Below are 18,852 nucleotides of genomic sequence, written 5' to 3'. Positions count from 1 at the left end.
ATTAAAAAAAAAACAACTCAAATCCCAACTGTGGGGCAGAGAGGTTCTGTTTCATACTGACACATCCAACAGCTCATATAATAACTCTTCAAGGGGCACAATGCTGAGAAGACTGCGACAAAAGGTATCAGATCATCCTAATGTCACGAAATACACCAAGGGGCAGCTTATTTTTTACCGGACTGTGATAAACATTAAAGGTAACATTTTTAAAGGGTTGCAAAATTCCGCTTACTCTATACGTCATTCGATTCAGAAATTCAAGTCTAATAACTATCCTAGAGTTTGGGAGAGAGCAGAGACGCTGTCTAGACCTTCAACACAGCGTTGGAGAGTTCAGGCTTACTCTCATGGGAAATCACTTTATTCTTTGCAACAAGAGATTACATCATCGTCTCACGTAGCTGGGTTTCTACAGCTGCAAAGGCAACGCTGGTCACAAAATTACCTACTTTGTGTCCCTTTTCACTGGCTCTCTAGTGTTTTTCTTTGTGGTTTCCTTGATCACTTTCTGGTTTGACTACGTACCCTGATGGAAGGTGTGTGCACTTTCATTTTATCTAACATGGCAACTGCTTTTGAACCTAAGCATGAGATCGATTTAACCTTGACTATAAACCTGTTACAGATGCCATTTTTAGAGATTTCTCTTTGCCAAGAGTTGCCCTGGCGAAAGCAGGAAAGTTAATAAACCTTCTGAGGTCAAGAAGAATTGACTAAAATAGGGGGGAAAGTGAAACCTGAACCAAAGGGGAGTTTCATATGAACAAAACAGTACTGGAATGCAAATTACTACCATTAGTAGCTACCAAATTTTTGGGGGGCTGCTATGCATTGTCAAGACCACGTGAACTATGGGTCTTTTTAAGCCACTTTCCCTGAACATAACTAAAGAAGAGATCATAAGAATTTTAGAAGGTCTTGTTGACTTGAAATTCCAAGAAATTGGACCTAACTGTGAATTCTAGGGCAGGCTTCCCTGGTGGCTCAGATGGTAAAGTGTCTGCCTGCAATGTGGGAGATTCAGGTTCAGTCCCTGGGTTAGGAGGATCCCCTGGAGAAGGAAACGGCAACCCTGAATTCTAGGACTAAACAGAGCTATTACTATTCTAATGCAGCTGCTCTCCAAACTCATCTTCTTTCTCCCCAAGACACACAGCTAGGCAACATCTCTCAGATGCCTTTGCAATTTTCTGTAGTAAGATAACAGAATTCTGGCCGATGGAATGTGGGCAGAGTAATATACGTCACAATCAAGTCTGCTCCCAAACCTCTCCCAAGCAATTTTCCATTCTCCCTCTTGCCTCCCCCACTTACTAGTTAGAGGTTCACACCAACTAAGACCTTAGAAGCCACATGTTGAGGATGGAGTCTCTGTGAGCTGGGGTCCCTGAACAACTACCTGACTTGCTGTCATCTCCACCCTTTCCTGTTGCCAAAACTGGGCTACACGGGAGTGAGAAGGACATTTCCATTGCATTAAACCACAGAGAGTTAGGAGTTTATTAGTCACAGCAGCCAGCAGCAGAGGTCTTTTCTCAATAAATAGGGGCCTTACTTTGGCAAACTGTAACCAAGAAATCCTGCAAAATTAAACACCTGGGCACATCCTTTCCCCTGGGTCTTGTTGGGAGGCAGCAGGATAGAGAAGAGCTAAAATTGGGGCTACTCTAAACAAATGGACCCATTTTCCTACGTTTGCTAGGGATAAAACGTCTTCTCGCCTATCACTTCTGCTCTCAATTCTAAAAACAAAAACCAGGCAAATGTTAAAAAAAAAAACCCAAAAAACCCTACAGTGATGAAATAATCTATAAACATAGAAAGGAACCTCCAGCACTTATCTGAATATCTTGGAGGCCTTTTGATTCATTTGCAATCTCTCTCACAATCTATCCTGTGCATAACCATTCTTCTTGTATAGAAATTACAAAATTTTTGGATTAGAAAAGATCTAAAAATCAGTGAAAATCGAGGAATGGAAAGTGTCACCAGGCACTTACCTGAGGTCAGAGCTCCTAAGCGGTAGACTCAGGATTACAAACTCAGGCTTGTCTGCTAAGTCGTTTTAGTTATATCCTACTCTGTGTGACCCCAGGGACTGTAGCCCGCTGGGCTCCTCTGTCCCTGGGATTCTCTAGGCAAGAATACTGGAGTGGGTTGCCATGCCCTCCTCCGGGGCATCTTCCCAACCCAGGGACCAAACTCACGTATCTTACATCTCCTGCACTGGCAGGAGGTTTCTTTACCACAGGTGTCTACTTTGAGAAGAGTACTTTATTTCTTGCATTTCAATAACTAATCTCCAGCCCCCCATCTCTGCCATCTTAATCTGCCCAATGCCTCCAAACCAACCTCATCTAAACCCTGACTTTGGCCGCACTGCTTCCCTCCTCCAACGACTCCCAGGCTCCCGAGTGCCCACAGGATGCCCTCTTGATGCCTTCACCTGGGAACCAAGCCCCTTCACACCCAAGTGCCTTTGCCACTGTGCCTCCTACTGGCTCAGCAATAAAGAATCTGCCTGCAGTGCAGGAGACCCGGGTTCGATCACTAGCTCGAGAAGATTCCCTAGAGGAGGGCATGGCAATCCATTCTAAATACACTTGCCTAGAGAATCCCATGGACAGAGGAGCCTGGCAGGCTGCAGTCCACAGGGTCCCACAGAGTCGGATATAATAGCAGCTCCCATTCAAGATCCTCCCCACTTTTATGAGCTGCAAGTTTAAGATGACATACATGATCAATGAACCAGGAAAGCTGGCAATACATGAAGAGATTTAAGTGTAACCAAATAAAATGGAGACTGAAGTTACTCCAACACAGGCCCTGATACGTGTAATCATCACTGCGCTGTGTAGTAATTATGTATAAATGATTGTAATTAGTATTTCTTTTGCACAGCTAACACCCGGTATTGCTGGGTTTACTGTCAGAAGGGTGGGAGAAAACTTGGAGTGTGAAAGTGCTGGAATGTGGCTCTGAAAGCTTCAGTACCCAGGCTTGAGTGGGACAAGCAGCCAGCTCCTTGCTTTCCACACTTCTTCAGCAGGAAGAGCTCAAAATCAAGAATTCCAGGATTGAGACTCATACAATTCCAACAGTAATAGGGGCCTCCAGAGACAGAAAGACCTGACATTCAAATTGCAACTCACTAGGCAAGTTATTTGGGCTTCACTGGTGGCTCAGATGGTAAACAGTCTGCCTGCAGTGTGGGAGACCCGGGTTTGATCCCTGGGTTAGGAAGAACCCATAGAGAAGGAAATGGAAACCCACTCCAGTATCCTTGCATGGAAAATCCCAAGGATGGAGGAGCCTGGCAGGCTACAGTCCATGGGGTCGCAAAGAATCGGACATGACTGAGCAACTTCACTCACTCACAGGCAAGTTATGTAAATATTCAATATCGAGTCTCAGTCTCCTGCTCTGAAAAATGGGCACAATAATCCCTATTAGTCACAGCGTGAGAGTGTGAAATAACGCCTGTGATACACTCGGCACAGGCCTGGTGTACAGTGGGCACTTCACCAAGGCTGTTACCACTATCATCTCTTCCCTGCCCCCCCACCCCACTCCACCCTCAACCAGCTTACCACGTAGGTCTGGATCCCAACCCTGCCGAAAGATGGAAGACTATGCACTAATGATTGGCTCACTTCTCCTCCCAAGCATCCTGCCTGTGGCTCAAGCTAGGCTGGGAGTTGGGAGACGTGAAAGCACTGGGGTGAGGGAACGAGATCATGTTAGTCCTTTCGGAGGGCAGGACAGCAGGGGCGTGGTCTCTAAGGCCGTGAGCCCCGGGGAGGAAGGAAGGGTGGGAGCCAACCAAGCCACGGCAGTGAGAAGCCCAAGGACGGTCTGTGCGCACGGCTGCCTCCAGCCCCGCCGCCCCGCCACATCCGAGCCAAGGCTCCGGGCCCCACCCACATCTCACCTGCCATCTTGAGGGTGATGGGGAAAAGCCAAGGTCCTTTGCTATCCTAGAAACAGAAGGTCGGCCCCTAATGTGGCTAGTTAGAATTCTGAATTGATTTCCTATTCATCCCACATGCTGTTATCCAATGCCCCATACCAGGAGCCGAGCTAAGCCCAGACAACACCCCTCCCCCACCAGAGACAGTTCTGCAGTGAGACTGACGCTAGCTCAACTGTGCCAGGCGTCACAGAAGACTTTTCCCCACCGGAACTAGTGTTCCAAGTTCTAAAGGAAGGGAACAGAAAATGTACATAGTAAGGTTATACATTAAAGATGGACATAGCAAGACAAGCGTAGGACGTAGTTCTGCTTCTCTTTGGGAAGCATGACATTTTCCCCCAAATATTCGTGTTTGGTGAACAGCAGAAAGTAATCAAAAGTCTCCATTGCCAACAGATGTAATTCCCTAAAAAGCAACCTAATGTCATTGTTCCTCTGAATAGAGACTGTGCTGGCTGTCTGCTGCTCACTGGATGCTGTTTAAAGTCCTTTACTTGCTATTCTAGGTCTTGTACAAACGGACCTGATACTTACCTTTCATCTCCAGCCTGTCCCATTTCTGTCTAAGCTCTGACCACAGTTTCATCCTTGGGCAAGCAATACCCCTTCATATTGCAGAGCATTTTCACATGCGTGCTGCTTCCTCTGACATGTCTTTCCCACAGGTCTCTGCTACCCCTCTTTGTGGGCCTAGCAAACTTCTACTCATCCTTCAAAACCCAGATTAAATGTTACCTCTTCTTCAAACCATTTCCTCAGTAGAAACTGTACCTCCCACCTCTAGGTCCCAACACTCTCTATTTATCTATTTATCACACATCACAGAATCTGCCCAACCTCCCCGCTAGGCAAAGGGTTATTCCTCACTGTAACGTCAGCTTTTCTATAAGGGTCAGTCATTGGTAAGGCCTCTATTTGTGTTGGCCAAGTAAATTGATAATGAAACCAGCAATAATCACAAAGACTGGGAAAGCTCAAAATGTCGGTTTTGGAGCTACAGTGGACTTCAGGTCCATTCACAACGTTGCAACTGTTGTTATGAATCACACTTGAACCATTTTCTCAGCACCAAGACTGAAGCTGGATTTAGGCAACCAGAGCACAGAAGAATCATCTGACAAGCTCCCACCAGTCACTGTTAGCTCATGAAGTTCCAGCAGTTTGTGGGCTGGGGCAGGAATGAGTCAAGTAACCTTGTCACTCCCCAAAGGACCAGTGGAAGCTGGCTGACCTCAAAGGGGACAGTAAAACCTCTGGGTTCCTCACTGAACACTCACAGGGAAGGGGCTGAGGGTCGCTGTGATCACCTCTCCTTGGGCATCACACATCTCTCTACTGGGTGTGCTGCAGAAACACAAAATGCAGTCTCATTCAGAGGAACGGAGAAAGTGTTCTTGAGGCCAGAAGCGCTGGTGGCGACGGAATCAGACTCCCTTTCCTCTGTGCTAAAAAAGGCGCTTTAAGTGAAGAAAAACTGTATTTAAGCAATAAAGTCTCATTTCTCCATTCTGTGGTCTTCCTTTGTCACTTTCTGAGTTGAAAGAAGTGCCTCTGATTTTTAGTTTTAGATCTGTAATTTTCCTTTGTAAATCCTTTTGGATTTTTTGAACCCTTTTGAAAATGGAATATAGTCAATCTATAGCACTTTTTCTTCAGTGAAGTTTTAAAATACTGGAATTACAATATGATACTAGTACATCAAGAAATGCCCTAAATGGTATTGGAATGAGTCTGCTAGGGAACATTTTAAACAACTGGAAGCAAAATTTTAAATTCCATAGTATATCTGTGTTTTAATAGCTTAAGTTATAATTCACATACAGTTCACCCATTGAAATTATACAATGATTATTTTTGTATATCCACAGGATGCAACCATCACTGTAAAATAATTTGTTTTCCTTCCCCCAAAAGAAACCCCATACCCATTAGCTTTAACTCCCTATGCCACCCTCCCACAACCCCAGCCCTAAACAACCACTAATCTACTTTCTATCTCTATAGATTTACCTACTCTGAACATTTCATATAAACAGGATCATATAATATGTGGTTTTTTGTGATTGGTTTCTTTTACTTAGCATAACATTTTCAAGGTTCACTCATGTTGTAAAATGCATGGATAGTTAAAATTTTTTATGGTCATATAATATTGCATTCTATAAATATACCATCCTATCCATTCATCAGCTGATGGGCATTTGGGTTATTTCCAACACTGGGCTATGATAAGCAAGCTTTTCATGAGCATTTTGGTGCAAGTTTTTGTTTGGACATACGTTCTCATGTTTCTTGGATATGAAGCTAGAAGTATAATCGCTAGATCCTATGGTAACTTAACATCTAACCTTTTGAGGAAGAGCCAATTGTTCATCAAGGTGGCTGTACCATTTTACTTTCCCACCTGCAATGAAGGCTCCAGTTTCTCCACACACATGCCAAACTTTCTGAATTCCTTTCTTATTATAGCCATGCTGATGGATATGTGGCAGTATCTCATGGTGATTTTGACTTGTATTTCTCTAAAGATTCATGACTTTGAGCATATTTTCATATGCTTATTGGCTGTGTGTGTGTGTGTGAGTTGCTCAGTCGTGTCTGGCTCTTTGCAACTCCCAGCTATGTGTATAGCTTCTCTAAAAAAGTATCAACTCAGATATCTTTGCTCACTTTTTTTTATATAAGAAATTTATTTATTTATTGTTGGCTTCATTGCTGCACACGGGCTTTTTCTAGTTGCAGCGAGCAGGAGCCAGTCTCTAGTTGCGGTGCGCAGGCTCCTCCCAGCGGCTTCTTTCGCTGCAGAGCGTGGGTTCTAGGGTACAACGGCTCAGTAGATGTAGCGCACAGGCTTAACTGCCCCGTGGGATGCAGGATCATCCCAGATGAGGGCTTGGACCCCTGTCCACTGCTATTGGCAGGCGGATTCTTAACCACTGGACCACCAGGGAAGACCTGTATGTTTTCTTTTGTTGTTTATACTTTTGATACTATGTGCAAGAAAGAATTATCTACTCCAAGTCACAAGGATTTCCTCCTATGTTTTAACCTAAGAGTTTTATAGTTTTAGCTTATTTTTAGGTCTATGATCCATTTTGACCCATTTTGAATTAATACAGCATGGCTTTAATACATATTTATGGGTTAACTATAAGTATGTTAATAATTTTAAAATGCTAATTTTGCAATAATCCCTCCTCTTCCCATTTTCCCCAAACTTACTACACATTCTTGCCATGTGCCAGCATCATTATATATGGAAAGATGGGTGAGTCATTGTTACTGTGTCAAGGAATTTATAATCTAACAGAAAGTTAACACATACAATCTCATGAGTAGTGCCATGTCTAAGACAAGTTACTTGCTCTAGGCAAAGCCAAAATACTTTTCAAACCAGAAACAAGAAAGAGATCACTTGAAATCAGTTTTCATCTCCACTACAAGATGTATGGTTGTCATCATCGCCATGGACTCTGAGTGAGAAGGGAATGCTGAACTCAGGCTACAGCCAAGGGGACATCTTAATGGACAGAAAGGTGCATATTGTGTGGGTTTAGGAAGCAAGGAGATAGAAATGGACAGGCAAGTGAGTACCCCAAGTGGCTGGAATGAAACGCAGCCAAGGCATGGAGCTAGGGGAGCACAAAAAGAATCATGGGAATGATGATAGTTCTCTATGGCCAATGCAGAGGGCTGATGAAGATCAGCCAAATAGAAAAGCCATCCCCAGACAGTGAAGGACACCAGGTTTTAGGCAAAGGAACCTGAATTACGTGCTGCCTTGCAGGAAGAGGTGCTGGGCATGATGAAGCCATGCTTCGGAATGTCAGCCTCACGGCAGGGTTCATGGAAACAGAAGAAAACGGAGGCACCGGAGCTAATCATTGCCTTAACCTTAACTTCCCATTTGTCCTTTCATTCACTCTTTCTTCTTCCCCTTAAGACAAAGAGGAAAGTCTATTTCTGTACAGTTGACCTTAGAAAGGAATCATTTATAAACTTGGTCCTTGGTGGGCTATTTAGGAAAAGGTCCTCTTCTGCAGGTAACCAAAGGAAACATTTAGAATGGCAGAAATTCTGCAAACTTCATTGTGGGAGGCCAGCCCACCCAGCCTGACAGGCCAGTAGAGACAATCAAAAAATGGATTATTAAGGAAATACAATTAGGGAGCTACTAAATCCTCTCAAATGCAAGCAAAGCCTAATCCAGCATGCAAGCCCACAGGCAGCCAATGGGAGAGGTCGTCTTCTCCTCAACCACACAAGCAGCCCATATTTAAACCTACTGGTTTTATATATCTACATATATATTTTTTAAGCCAATTAATCATTCCAATAAATATGCAATAAATTTGTTCACAAGGAAAGAGATTAAGCCTGTGATTTCCATGAGTGGAAGTTTAATACTTATCAAGGTACAAATTAATTACTGTTTAGTCACTAAATCATGTCCAACTCTTTTGAGACCCTACGGACTGTAGCCCACCAGGTTCCTCTGTCCATGGGATTTCCCAGGCAGGAATACTGGAATGGGTTACCATTTCCTCCTTCAAGGTATCTTCCAACCCAGGGATCAAACCCATGTCTCCTGCATTGTCAGGCAGATTCTTTACCACTGAGCGACCAGGGAAGCCCAGGGTGAAGGAAGTCATATTTTGAGGGAAGTGGTTTCGGACTGATAATTATGCTAAAAGAAGTTTCAAATACATTTTTGGAAGCATGAAAACAAAATATACTTGCCCTATATATTAAGAGAAAAGAAGCTGTGACAAGGATTATATACTTTTAAATGGAAAAGCTATGTGCAAAGATGGATGAACTTGAGAACATTTCAGATGCATGCAAAAAGTCCCCCCTCCCACTAGTAGACTCTTGTAATTGATGCTAAAGCACAATTTGAATGTGAACAGTTGAATTTCCCCCTACACACTGTGCAAAGAGCCCCTCTTTTAAATAGAAACCAAAGGCTGTTTATTTGGTGAGGATTCAGAGAGGAAAGAAAGGCAATACTGGGCGTCTGTTTTGCTCATCATGAATCCTACAAATTCGCCTTCCATGGCCTTCATCTGTTTTCATCTTTCCTAACAGAAGGCTGTCAGGGATACTCAGTTCTTGCCTAAGTCCCCACCTAAGCCAGGCCAATCTTCAAACAAAAAGCTGCTTTTCACTGGAGATCTTTACAAAAAGAGTGGGTTGAAATGTCCTTACTTGAACCTAAAAGCTTAATGGGTCTTGGTGCCAAAGGGCTGGAATCAGGCCAAGTCAATGAGGCCAAATGTGACTTGGCAGAAAGACAAGGGAGAACCCTACATAGGAGGCCTATCAAATTCTCACCAGTCTGCTAAAGTCAAAATCAGTTAGGGCAAAAGGACCCAAGTTTGTGAGATTGGAGTGAGTATCTGGTTTAGCGAAAGAGCTCCCGACAAAGACTGGAAGACACACTGCCCTCTAGCACCCTGGGTCTCCATCTTGTCATCTGCAGAGGATGGTGGGACAATCTGATCCAGGTTGTTTACCTACCGTGGTCACTGAGAGGACAAAATAAGGGGTGGGTTTGTGAATACGGACCAAGGTCATGGCCACTGGAAGATACCAGTCTGGACTGGCCAGCCACTGGGGTGACCACGCACGCACGTACACCTCTGTACATACACAGACATATTACATACAGACATATGCACCTATGCACGTTGCCAAGGACAGTCCCAGGTTTCATCTGCGGCTCCAGCAGCACAGCTGGTTAACACCCCCTTTCACTCTCAAAAGCATTTTGTCTGACATGAGGTCACGTCACTGCTAAGCCATTGAGTCAAGCTAATCTCATTTCCTTATCAACAGTGGAGGAAAATACTGCATGTGAAGTTTATATTAGATACAAGGTCTCTAACAATAATAGCCTGTTGAAATGATGCAAAAGCATGAGTGAGAGCTAAGACCATTAGGTGGAATCATGGTCAGTTGACTGGCAATTCCCAGAGATGGCCATTAACTGACAAAGTTTCCAGGGCCTCCCTCTCTGAGTGAGACCTGCCAGGGCCAGGCAATCCAGGAGACCTCAGCTCCTCAGAAGTCTTCTTAGCTCCTCTGGATTCCATGACACCATGTTCGTGAGTGTTCTCTTGTCTCTCTGATCGCCTCTGTGTGAGTTTCTCTTTTTCTCATCCCTAACCAGGGAGGAGGCGTCCTCAAACTGAGACCTTGCTCTGCGGCTCTTTCTTGAGTTGCTCTTTCCCTCAGAGAGACTGTCATATATCACGGCTTCATCCTAATGTCCAACAATGGCTGGCAAGTCCAATTTAAATAAGTTAAATCTATCATGTAACCACTAAGTTCTGCCCTTGTCCCCCGATGGCCTACAGGACTCTCTGCCGGCGCGGACGGCCTGTACCCCAAACTGAAGTTACGGCCTCTCCCACCAGAGGAGCCCTCCCAGCTCACACCCAAGGCCCACCCTGCCTGTCATGAACAACTGAAATGTTTAAGTGATTTTTCAGTCTTCTCTTTCATTCTCTCCCTATAGCCTACCGAGTCTTGTTGATCTCTCTCTTTTTAAAAAAATATTTATTTAATTCTGGCTGCATCATGTCTTCACTGCAGCCCATGGGCTCCTCTCTAATCGTGGCGTGCAGGTTCCAGAGCATGTGGGCTCAGCAGTTGCAACATGTGGGCTTAGTTGCCTGGCAGCAGGTGGGATCTTAGTTCTCCAACCAGGGAATCAAACCCAAGTCCCCATCAAATCACACTAGAAGGCAATTCTTAACCACTGGACTGCCAGGGAAGTTCCCTGTTGATCTCTTTTAAATTCCTCTCATTTCCATTGCTCTGGAAATCACACCCCAAAACTTCTTCTACAGTTTACAAAGGCCCTGTGCAATCTTGACCTGCCTACTTTTCTTCATCCATCCTCATCTTATATCATTATCCTCCCTGTTTTCTACATTTTCGCCAAATGAGTCTTCTTGCAACTCTTCCGATACATGGAGCTTCCATCTTAACCATGGTAAGATGATGCCTTAACATTTCAAACATGTTATTCTCTTGGGTTAGAACATGACTTCCCCTTACTTTCACCTCTCTTCTCTCTTTCCTGGCTAATTTCTGCTCTTCATTTAGGAGTCCACCTAAATGTCACTTCCTCCAGGAAACCTTAGGTTAACATCACACAAGAGACTAGGGTTCAATTTGGAAGCTCATTTCAGCACTCCTGTTATATTATGTTATGGCTTAGTTTACTAGTCTCTATGGTAACTGGCCACACCTGTAAGCTGGTTCTTAAAAAGGTTAGCTGGATGAAGAAAGTCCTGCCAGGCAGACTTCCACTATTTGCTGAACACAGGGTCCTCATTCCTGCCCCTAGACCTTTCCTCGGCTTCTGTTCCTGTGTAGCCTGCCCTTGTCACGCCCTCACCTTTTCTCATCTTAAGGAAAGTCACTTGGTATAACGTCCCCCAAACCACAACCACCTTCCCTTGTTTAACTTCTTATTAAGCCTGGTGGATTACATCTTAGTTACCTTTGCATTTACTCACACACTGGTTTACATAGGACAACTGCTTTGAGTGTATGTCAATCCCCAAGCACATTATAAAACTCTTAAAGAGCAAGGATCGAGCCTTATATATATTCTTTTTATGCCCCTCAGGGCCTAATGTGGGACTGTACAGAACACAGTCAATGTCCAGTAAGTCCTCCATATGAGAAAATGTCTCCGTGGAAAGCTATGCCATCAACTCCCCAACTGTCCTGGAATGAGTCCATATTCTTGGCACTCCACAGTTTATGCTGAAATCAGGACAAGAATCTAAGACAAGTCCTTCTTCTCAGGATAAGTAGTTAATTCATCAGCGATGATATAAACAAGTGTTTGCCAGCAGACTTCTTATCTTCAGAAAACTATTTCAGCAGTATAAGAACTGAGACAAAAATCCACTGAGACATTTTTTATTGGTCACTTATTTGCAGACCCACATACTTGGACTTTGCATTCCATCAAAATGTGTCTGCAGAACAAACCCCAGAAGTTCACCTCCGTGACGCCTAAGAAGACATGGAGAAAGAGGAAAGGTAAAGAGTACAGACAGTTCCATCCTTTGAACTCCCAGGCCTCAGGGATGGGTTTATTCTTTATGTAAAGCTGTATGTGTGTGTGTGTGTGTGTGTAGGCAAGGGAGGAGTTGAGGGGGGAGGGAAAGAGAGAAGAGGAGAAGGGAGATAATACTGATGATGACAGCAAAAATTGGGAGAAAGTTAATGATGATTAGATCTAATCTAATGATGACTAGATTGCCTACTACTGGACTCAATTTATCCAACAGCTGTTTGTAACAGACGTATTATGTACCAGACCAGTGTCCAAGGGGAAATCCAAAGATAAATAAAAGAGGTCTTCAGGAAGCTTTTAGTCTGGTACAGGAAGCAAACAGGGATAAAGAGGCCGAGCACCGTGATAAGGACGAGCGCGGAGGCTGTACAGGTAGACAGATGCCAGAGAGGAGCCCATCAGCTCTGCCTGGAGGGTCCTGGAATAGCTTCCGAGAGGGAAAAAACCACAACAGACCGGAGGAAGCCGGAGGAAATGACGTCACCACAGAGGTCAAGGCCACTGTTTTCAAAACAATCGCTCTTGGCCTCGAGTTCTGCCAGCCAAAATTCATTATTCACAGATGATCAAGTTTGTAAGGGACCCAAATGTTCTTGCCCGGTTTGATCACAAGTTGAGCAAGAGAAACTAGGCACGCAGGCCCCCCATTGGTCCACCCTGTGGCTTGCTGACAGCCCAGGGAGACAGCTGATGTGTGACACAGCGTTGCCTTGACTATGTCATATTTATAATCGACTTTGGGCCTATTTCCAACAATAATAATGGAAACGGCGAGCGATCCAGAGTGCCAGCCCAGGCCAGGCACTGCCGAGCGCTTCATGCATTCTCTCGCTGGACTCTCTCAGGGATCTGATGAGACAGGAATTTCCCCCATTTCATGGATGAGAGGAGAAAAGCTAACACTTAAGTGCCTGCTATGTTTCAAGCACTAAGGAGTTTTACATCCATGATCCAATCATTTACTTCTCTGAAAAACTCAATGAATTAGGTACAATTATGTCTGCTTTCCTAGATAAGGAAACTGGGGTTCAGGGAGGTGAGGTAACACCTAAGCACACACAGGGGGTGAGTCTAGGATCTGGACCATCCACTAGGTTGAAGCACATGAAATCACATCATCTGCCTGGTTGTGGTCTACTGATACAACAGTGTCATAGGATTCAACCTAGGCGTTCCCAAATCCATTCACTTTTCACCAGGCTCCCCATAAAAAGATATGAACTGGCTTTGGTTAAATATATATCTTTGGATAGTAACCAAAAAGAAAGAAAAGTGTGAGGTGAGGATGAGAAAGCAAACCACAGAGAAGAGAGAAGAAATATACCCTCCAACTGCATGCCATTATTATTATTTTGCTATGCTAGCGTTATCTCTTCCTGTATATGCCTCTTTCTCCCCGAGCGATCTGCATATAGTTGTAGGGCATATGGATAATCATTACATTATTCTTCTAACTTTTCCATAAGTTAAAAAAAAATTCAAAATAACAAGTTGTTGGGGGGACTTACAAAGAAACTCCTGAAAAGCCCTTCTTTGAAAAGGCATTTGATTTACCCAAATAGCACTTTGCCCTGAAAACTCAACTTTATGAGGGTAAGCAATTCACAACCAAAATTAAGTCCATAGTCCTCACGGGCTGGCCAACTTTCTGTAAAGGACCAGGTACTAAACATTTTAGGCTCTGTGAGCCCCACACAAACTCTTGCTTTGTTTTGGTTTGTCTTTTGTTTACAACTCTTTCAAAATGTAAAAACCATTCTTAGCAAGCAGGAAGGCCTGCACAAAAAGAGGCCAAGGGCCAGAATTTGCCAACTCCTGATATAGATGGAATTCCATAGTGTTAGCTGCTCGGTCATGTTCGACTCTGCAACCCCATGGACTCTGTGTAACCCACCAGGCTCCTCTGTCCACGGAATTCTCCAGGCAAGAATGCTGGAGTGGGTAGCCATTCCCTTCTCCAGGGGAATCTTCCCAGTTCGATCTAATAATCAAGTCTCAGGAAAACAAGTCAGAACCATTCCTTTCTGGAATATTTCACAACAGTATGTCTGAGCTGCATGCAGGAAACTAGATGGCAGTCAAGAGAGGCTCTGGACTGGGAGCAGCTTCCCCAGGGAACGGTCTTTGTAGCTTTCCTTTTAAAGTCTCTGAAGTCCCCAAGGATACAATGTGGCATTCATTTAACATTTCTAACAGCATGACACTTGTCACACGTCTGCAACTTTGTCACACTTTGACCCCAGGCCTTTTATATAACGCTCAGGGGAGAGCTCACATCATTGGAGTATTTAACCTCCAAACTTCAACGACACACTTGGCAAAAACAACAGAGAAAGTTAGAGCAAAAATACATCTACAGTACTACAAGTCTATTTGGCACCTGCACTGTATTCTATTCTTGCTTTTACTGTAAGTTATATATTTATGCATAAGGATGACTATATCTGGGGATACATATGCAAAGGCAAGTGTATTGCATCTCACAGGCAGAGTAAAAGAGCTCCCAGGGTGATTCTGAAGCTACTCAATTTCCATCTCATATGTTGCCTGTAGGTGCCAGTCTTTTTTCTCGCATCTCTGTGGTCTTCAGTACAGGTCCACCAACTTCATAGGTGACCAACAAGTTTTGACAACTCTTACCTAAGAAAACTGACACCCCTACATTGTCCCTGACAGCTCAGTTGGTAAAGAATCCGCCTTCAGTACAGAAGACTCCGGTTCGATTCCTAGGTCTGGAAGATCCCCTGGAGAAGGGATAGGCTCCCCACTCCAGAATTCCTGGGCTTCCCTGATGACTCAGCTGGTAAAGAATCCATGTGCAATGTGGGAGGCCTGGGTTCGATCCCTGGGTTGGAAAGACCCACTGGAGAAGGGAAAGGCTGCCCACTTGAGTATTCTGGCATGGAGAATTTCATGGACTGTACAGTCCATGGGGTTGCAAAGAACTGGACATGACTAAGTGCCTTTCACCTCACTACACTGCCCACTGACCACAGCCTCAGCTCTCCCCTGCCCCCCTTCTCACTGGACTGGACTTCTTACCTTACGAGGGACCACCAGGCCCTTGATGCCTACATGTTTCCAAGACTACTAACCCCAAACAGCCCTTCTTCCCCTGTTCAGCTGAGACCTGGTGGTCATCCTCTGTAGTGCCCTCTCCCCATATTCTAGGTTTTCTGGCACCAATTCCACACCCCGCCCCCCAACCTCTTGCTCTTCTCTCGTTAAAATCCCAGCTCTAGACACAGGGCAATGATTAAGAACAAAAGCAAAGGAATGAGACTTCTGAATTTAAATCTTTCTCAGCTGGTACAACCGTGTGCTGTGCTTACTCGCTTAGTGGAGTCTGAGTCTTTGCGACCCCATGAACTGCAGTCTGCCAGGCTCCTCGGTCCACGGGATTTCCCAGACAAGAATACTAGAGTGGGTTACCATGCCCTCCTCCAGTGTACAATCTTAGCCTAGTGATTTAGTCCACTGTGCCTCAGTTAGCTGCTCTGTAGACTGGGTATCATAATAGCTCTTACGGGCCACAGGTAAATCTAGAACCAGGCTGGTAAGAGGAAAACCAGACCCAGGCCCAGAAGACGCCTTTCCATTTGAGAAGAACTGTGAGGTTTAATTTTTCAGACTCACAAACAACCCACGAAATTTTTAGTGAACAGAGAGCATGGTGTCTCTCCATGGTTAAAACCAACAGTTTGAGCCAATCCACCTTAGAAGAGCTGAACTGCTGGTTTTCAAATTTTGAAATCACAGCATGTTCTTATATTTTCAAGTCTTGCTACCTGGGTGGTGGTGGTGGTAAGTTAGGACGGCTTAATCACCAGCATCCACAGAACTCTCTCTGGTTCTAGAGAGAGGCACAGTCATGGGCATCCTCATCTACTCTCCAAAGACAGGCTGTATAGATCTATTATCTGGGAACCCTCACTTTCCTGAGACTCTCCAAACTGAGCCCCCTGACTTTCAAGCCCTACCATCAACCAGCTCCATGCCTGGAATGGGGCAAGTCCCCTCTCCTTGCCAGACTGGTCTCTGCATACAAGTCCCAGAAGAATACACTTGCTAATCTCAGTCTGCAGCAGCCCAACACTGCTATTCAGATCACACCCAACCACGCTCCCACCCCTGACCAACAAGGAGAGGAGGACCTTCTTCCTCCATTGCTACCAACGGTGAGTGCATCCAGTCCTGAGTCCTACTTCTGTCTCGTTGCTCTGAAGGCCCTGCACTTAGAACTTTGTCTGCCTCTTGTGTGTCTGGCGACCGCCTCAGCTTTCTCTCCGAGGCTCTGGCTGGGTCTGCGTTCATGGTTTTTAGACCACCACGGCAGTTCATTCCACAATCACACACTCTGCTCCAGAGCTGCCAGATGGAGTCCCATGGGGAAGCCTGACCCTAATCGTCAGACTCCTCCGAATCCACCAGCGGCTCTAATCCCCTGTGCTTAGAGGAGTCAGACAATAACTCGCTTGTCCTGGGTTTTCATCCTACCTACCCAGACAGAAACATTGGTCCACGTTCTCCGTGTTGGCCATTTCCCTCAGCTCACCCATAGGCTGTGAGCACTCAAAACTCTTTATTTATTTAAGACGTGCCTGGCTGTAATTGGCGCCTCGATGCTGTCTAACCATGCTGTTTCCCAACCATGGCCCAGACCTAATCTCCACCTCTCCACCTCTAAACAACCCTAACACTCCTTAACGTGTTTGTAAAGGGTCAGTGGTTGGTGCCACTCCACACGTGGGACTCCAGCCTCTGACTCAACGTCTTCATCCAGGTAAGAACCCAAGTCCACCTGTGCAGATGTCTCTGGATCCAGAGCCTTGTCCTCAGGTGAGCCCATCTAGTCCAAAGGCAGGCAAGAGACATCACTCCATGACAGATTTCCTCACATGGTGGAGAGGTGGATGCCTATAGGAATCTTTGGAGCTGATGTGAGGCAAACAAAAGCTGGTTCCCAAGACCCACTTCAACAGGCTTCAGAGAGCACGATGCACGTAAACTAGACTGGATTCTGGTGAATCTGTTAACATCAGAGGGTCAAGCCTAGACTCACTGGAGAAGCAAGTGCTAGAACCCAAGGGAGGTGTTTGGAGCCTGTTTGAGCTTGTCTCTGTGAGACGCTGAACTAATTGTGGTTTACTTAACAGATGAGCTCTGACTTAAGACTTTTTAAAGAGAAAAACACGTGGTAAGGCAAGTAAAGTGTGAGAAAAGGGAAGAGACTCCACAGGAAGGAAGGTATGGAAACAGCAATTAGAGGATATAAGTTACTCTTTGAAGAAAGAAGGGCAGTGGAAGGCAGGAAATATCAAGGTTGACATGAACTGTGTTGAAAACTGCTACATAATAAATCCACATTTGTATAGCAAATGTTGTAATTTTTTAAAGCACTTTACATTATCCTGTTGAAATTTACAAAAAGCTTATGAAACATGCAAGAGCTGTAAAATTTTTACTACCCTTTTAAAGAGAAGCAAATGAGACGCAAGGAGATTAAATCATTTAAGGCGTGAAGAAAGGACTTGAATCTTTAATTCTCAGGCTCCAACACCGGTGCTCTGCCAACTATATCAGTGGGTCTCAAACAATATTCTCCAAGTCACCAAGAAAAGACTGCATTCTGTGTGATTCTACTTACATAAAGTTCAAGAGAAGGCAAAATAGATAATATGGTAATAGAAATCGGAACAGTGCTATTCTACAGGTGGTTGAGATTGACTGGGAAGGGACAGGAGAGCTTTCTGATCTGTATTTTGATCAGGGTGTAGGTTACATGCATGTACATGTACACTGTTCCCAAAACCCATAAGGTTGCATATTTAGAAGTTCTGCATTTCATGCATGTACATTTCACCTCAATAAAGCAAAAATAAATATCCTAATTACAGAACGTATTAAATCAATTCAAAACTCTGAAATCTTGATTTGATATTTATGTTCATCCATCTCTAAGTATTAAGGCTACAGTTAATTTCATGTCTGGAATCACCACACAGAAAGTTCTTGACTACATCATCATAAGAGCACTCTACAACAAAGCCCATATTCAAAGCATAAAAACTGAACACCACAGTTATTTTGTCAACAGCATGAATTAAATATATTCAACATACCTCAGGGAAGTAGGTCTACTGAGGAACATCACCTGGCAAGTTTCAAGAGGTTGTCAATAAATAGAAGCACTGCTTTTACTTAGCACAAACTGTTCTTGTTTGGAGGGAATAAGGAGAAAAGCTGCTACTGTTACCACAATTTGGTCTACATCCTTCCAATCACTTAGGCCCAAACTGCTACACTGTAAAAGTTGGTTGGGACTGAGTAGCAGCTGTCAGACACTCCTTCTTTATCTAGTTTGAAAATACCATAGTCCCCACCACTCCCTATTGAACCAATATGCTTATATTTACGGCCTAACCCACTTAAGTGATTTTCTTTCTTAAATTTAAGATTCAAACTGTGAATGCATTCCAAACAAACTATGTAAGTTTTGCAGACAAACTGAACAGCAATAATGATTTTTCTTGAATAAAACCAACTGAATATAGGTTATACTTACTCGCAGAGAAGGATTCCATTTTCTAATCCTGTCCGAAAATCTTTATCACCAAAACTTCGGCCGGTTACTTGCTGGAAAAGAAAAGCAGAGAATAATTTTTTTTTCCTTTTTCAATCAGGAAGCTCAATGATTCTTTTTCAAGATATTTCAAGAGACTTTAAATAACTGGTAGCATTCCAGGAATGGGAAAAATCTGTTAGGTCTGAATTT

General features: G+C 44.2%; 1 protein-coding gene across 13 annotated transcripts in view; it reads right to left on the bottom strand.

Moving 5' to 3' along the window:
* The window catches only part of LIMCH1 (LIM and calponin homology domains 1), a 348,017-nt gene that overhangs the window by 186,949 nt on the left and 142,216 nt on the right, over positions 1 to 18,852 (bottom strand). For all 13 annotated transcript variants that reach the window (XM_043871027.1, XM_043871031.1, XM_043871033.1 and 10 more), the window contains exon 2: positions 18,643 to 18,713. In XM_043871027.1, coding sequence (XP_043726962.1) covers positions 18,643 to 18,713 — 71 coding nt within the window. The remainder of the gene's footprint in view (positions 1 to 18,642; positions 18,714 to 18,852) is intronic.

The sequence above is a fragment of the Cervus elaphus genome, chromosome 17, assembly GCF_910594005.1.
Source record: "Cervus elaphus chromosome 17, mCerEla1.1, whole genome shotgun sequence".
In the NCBI taxonomy this organism is placed as follows: domain Eukaryota; kingdom Metazoa; phylum Chordata; class Mammalia; order Artiodactyla; family Cervidae; genus Cervus; species Cervus elaphus.
This window is presented reverse-complemented; position numbering and strand designations above follow the sequence as displayed.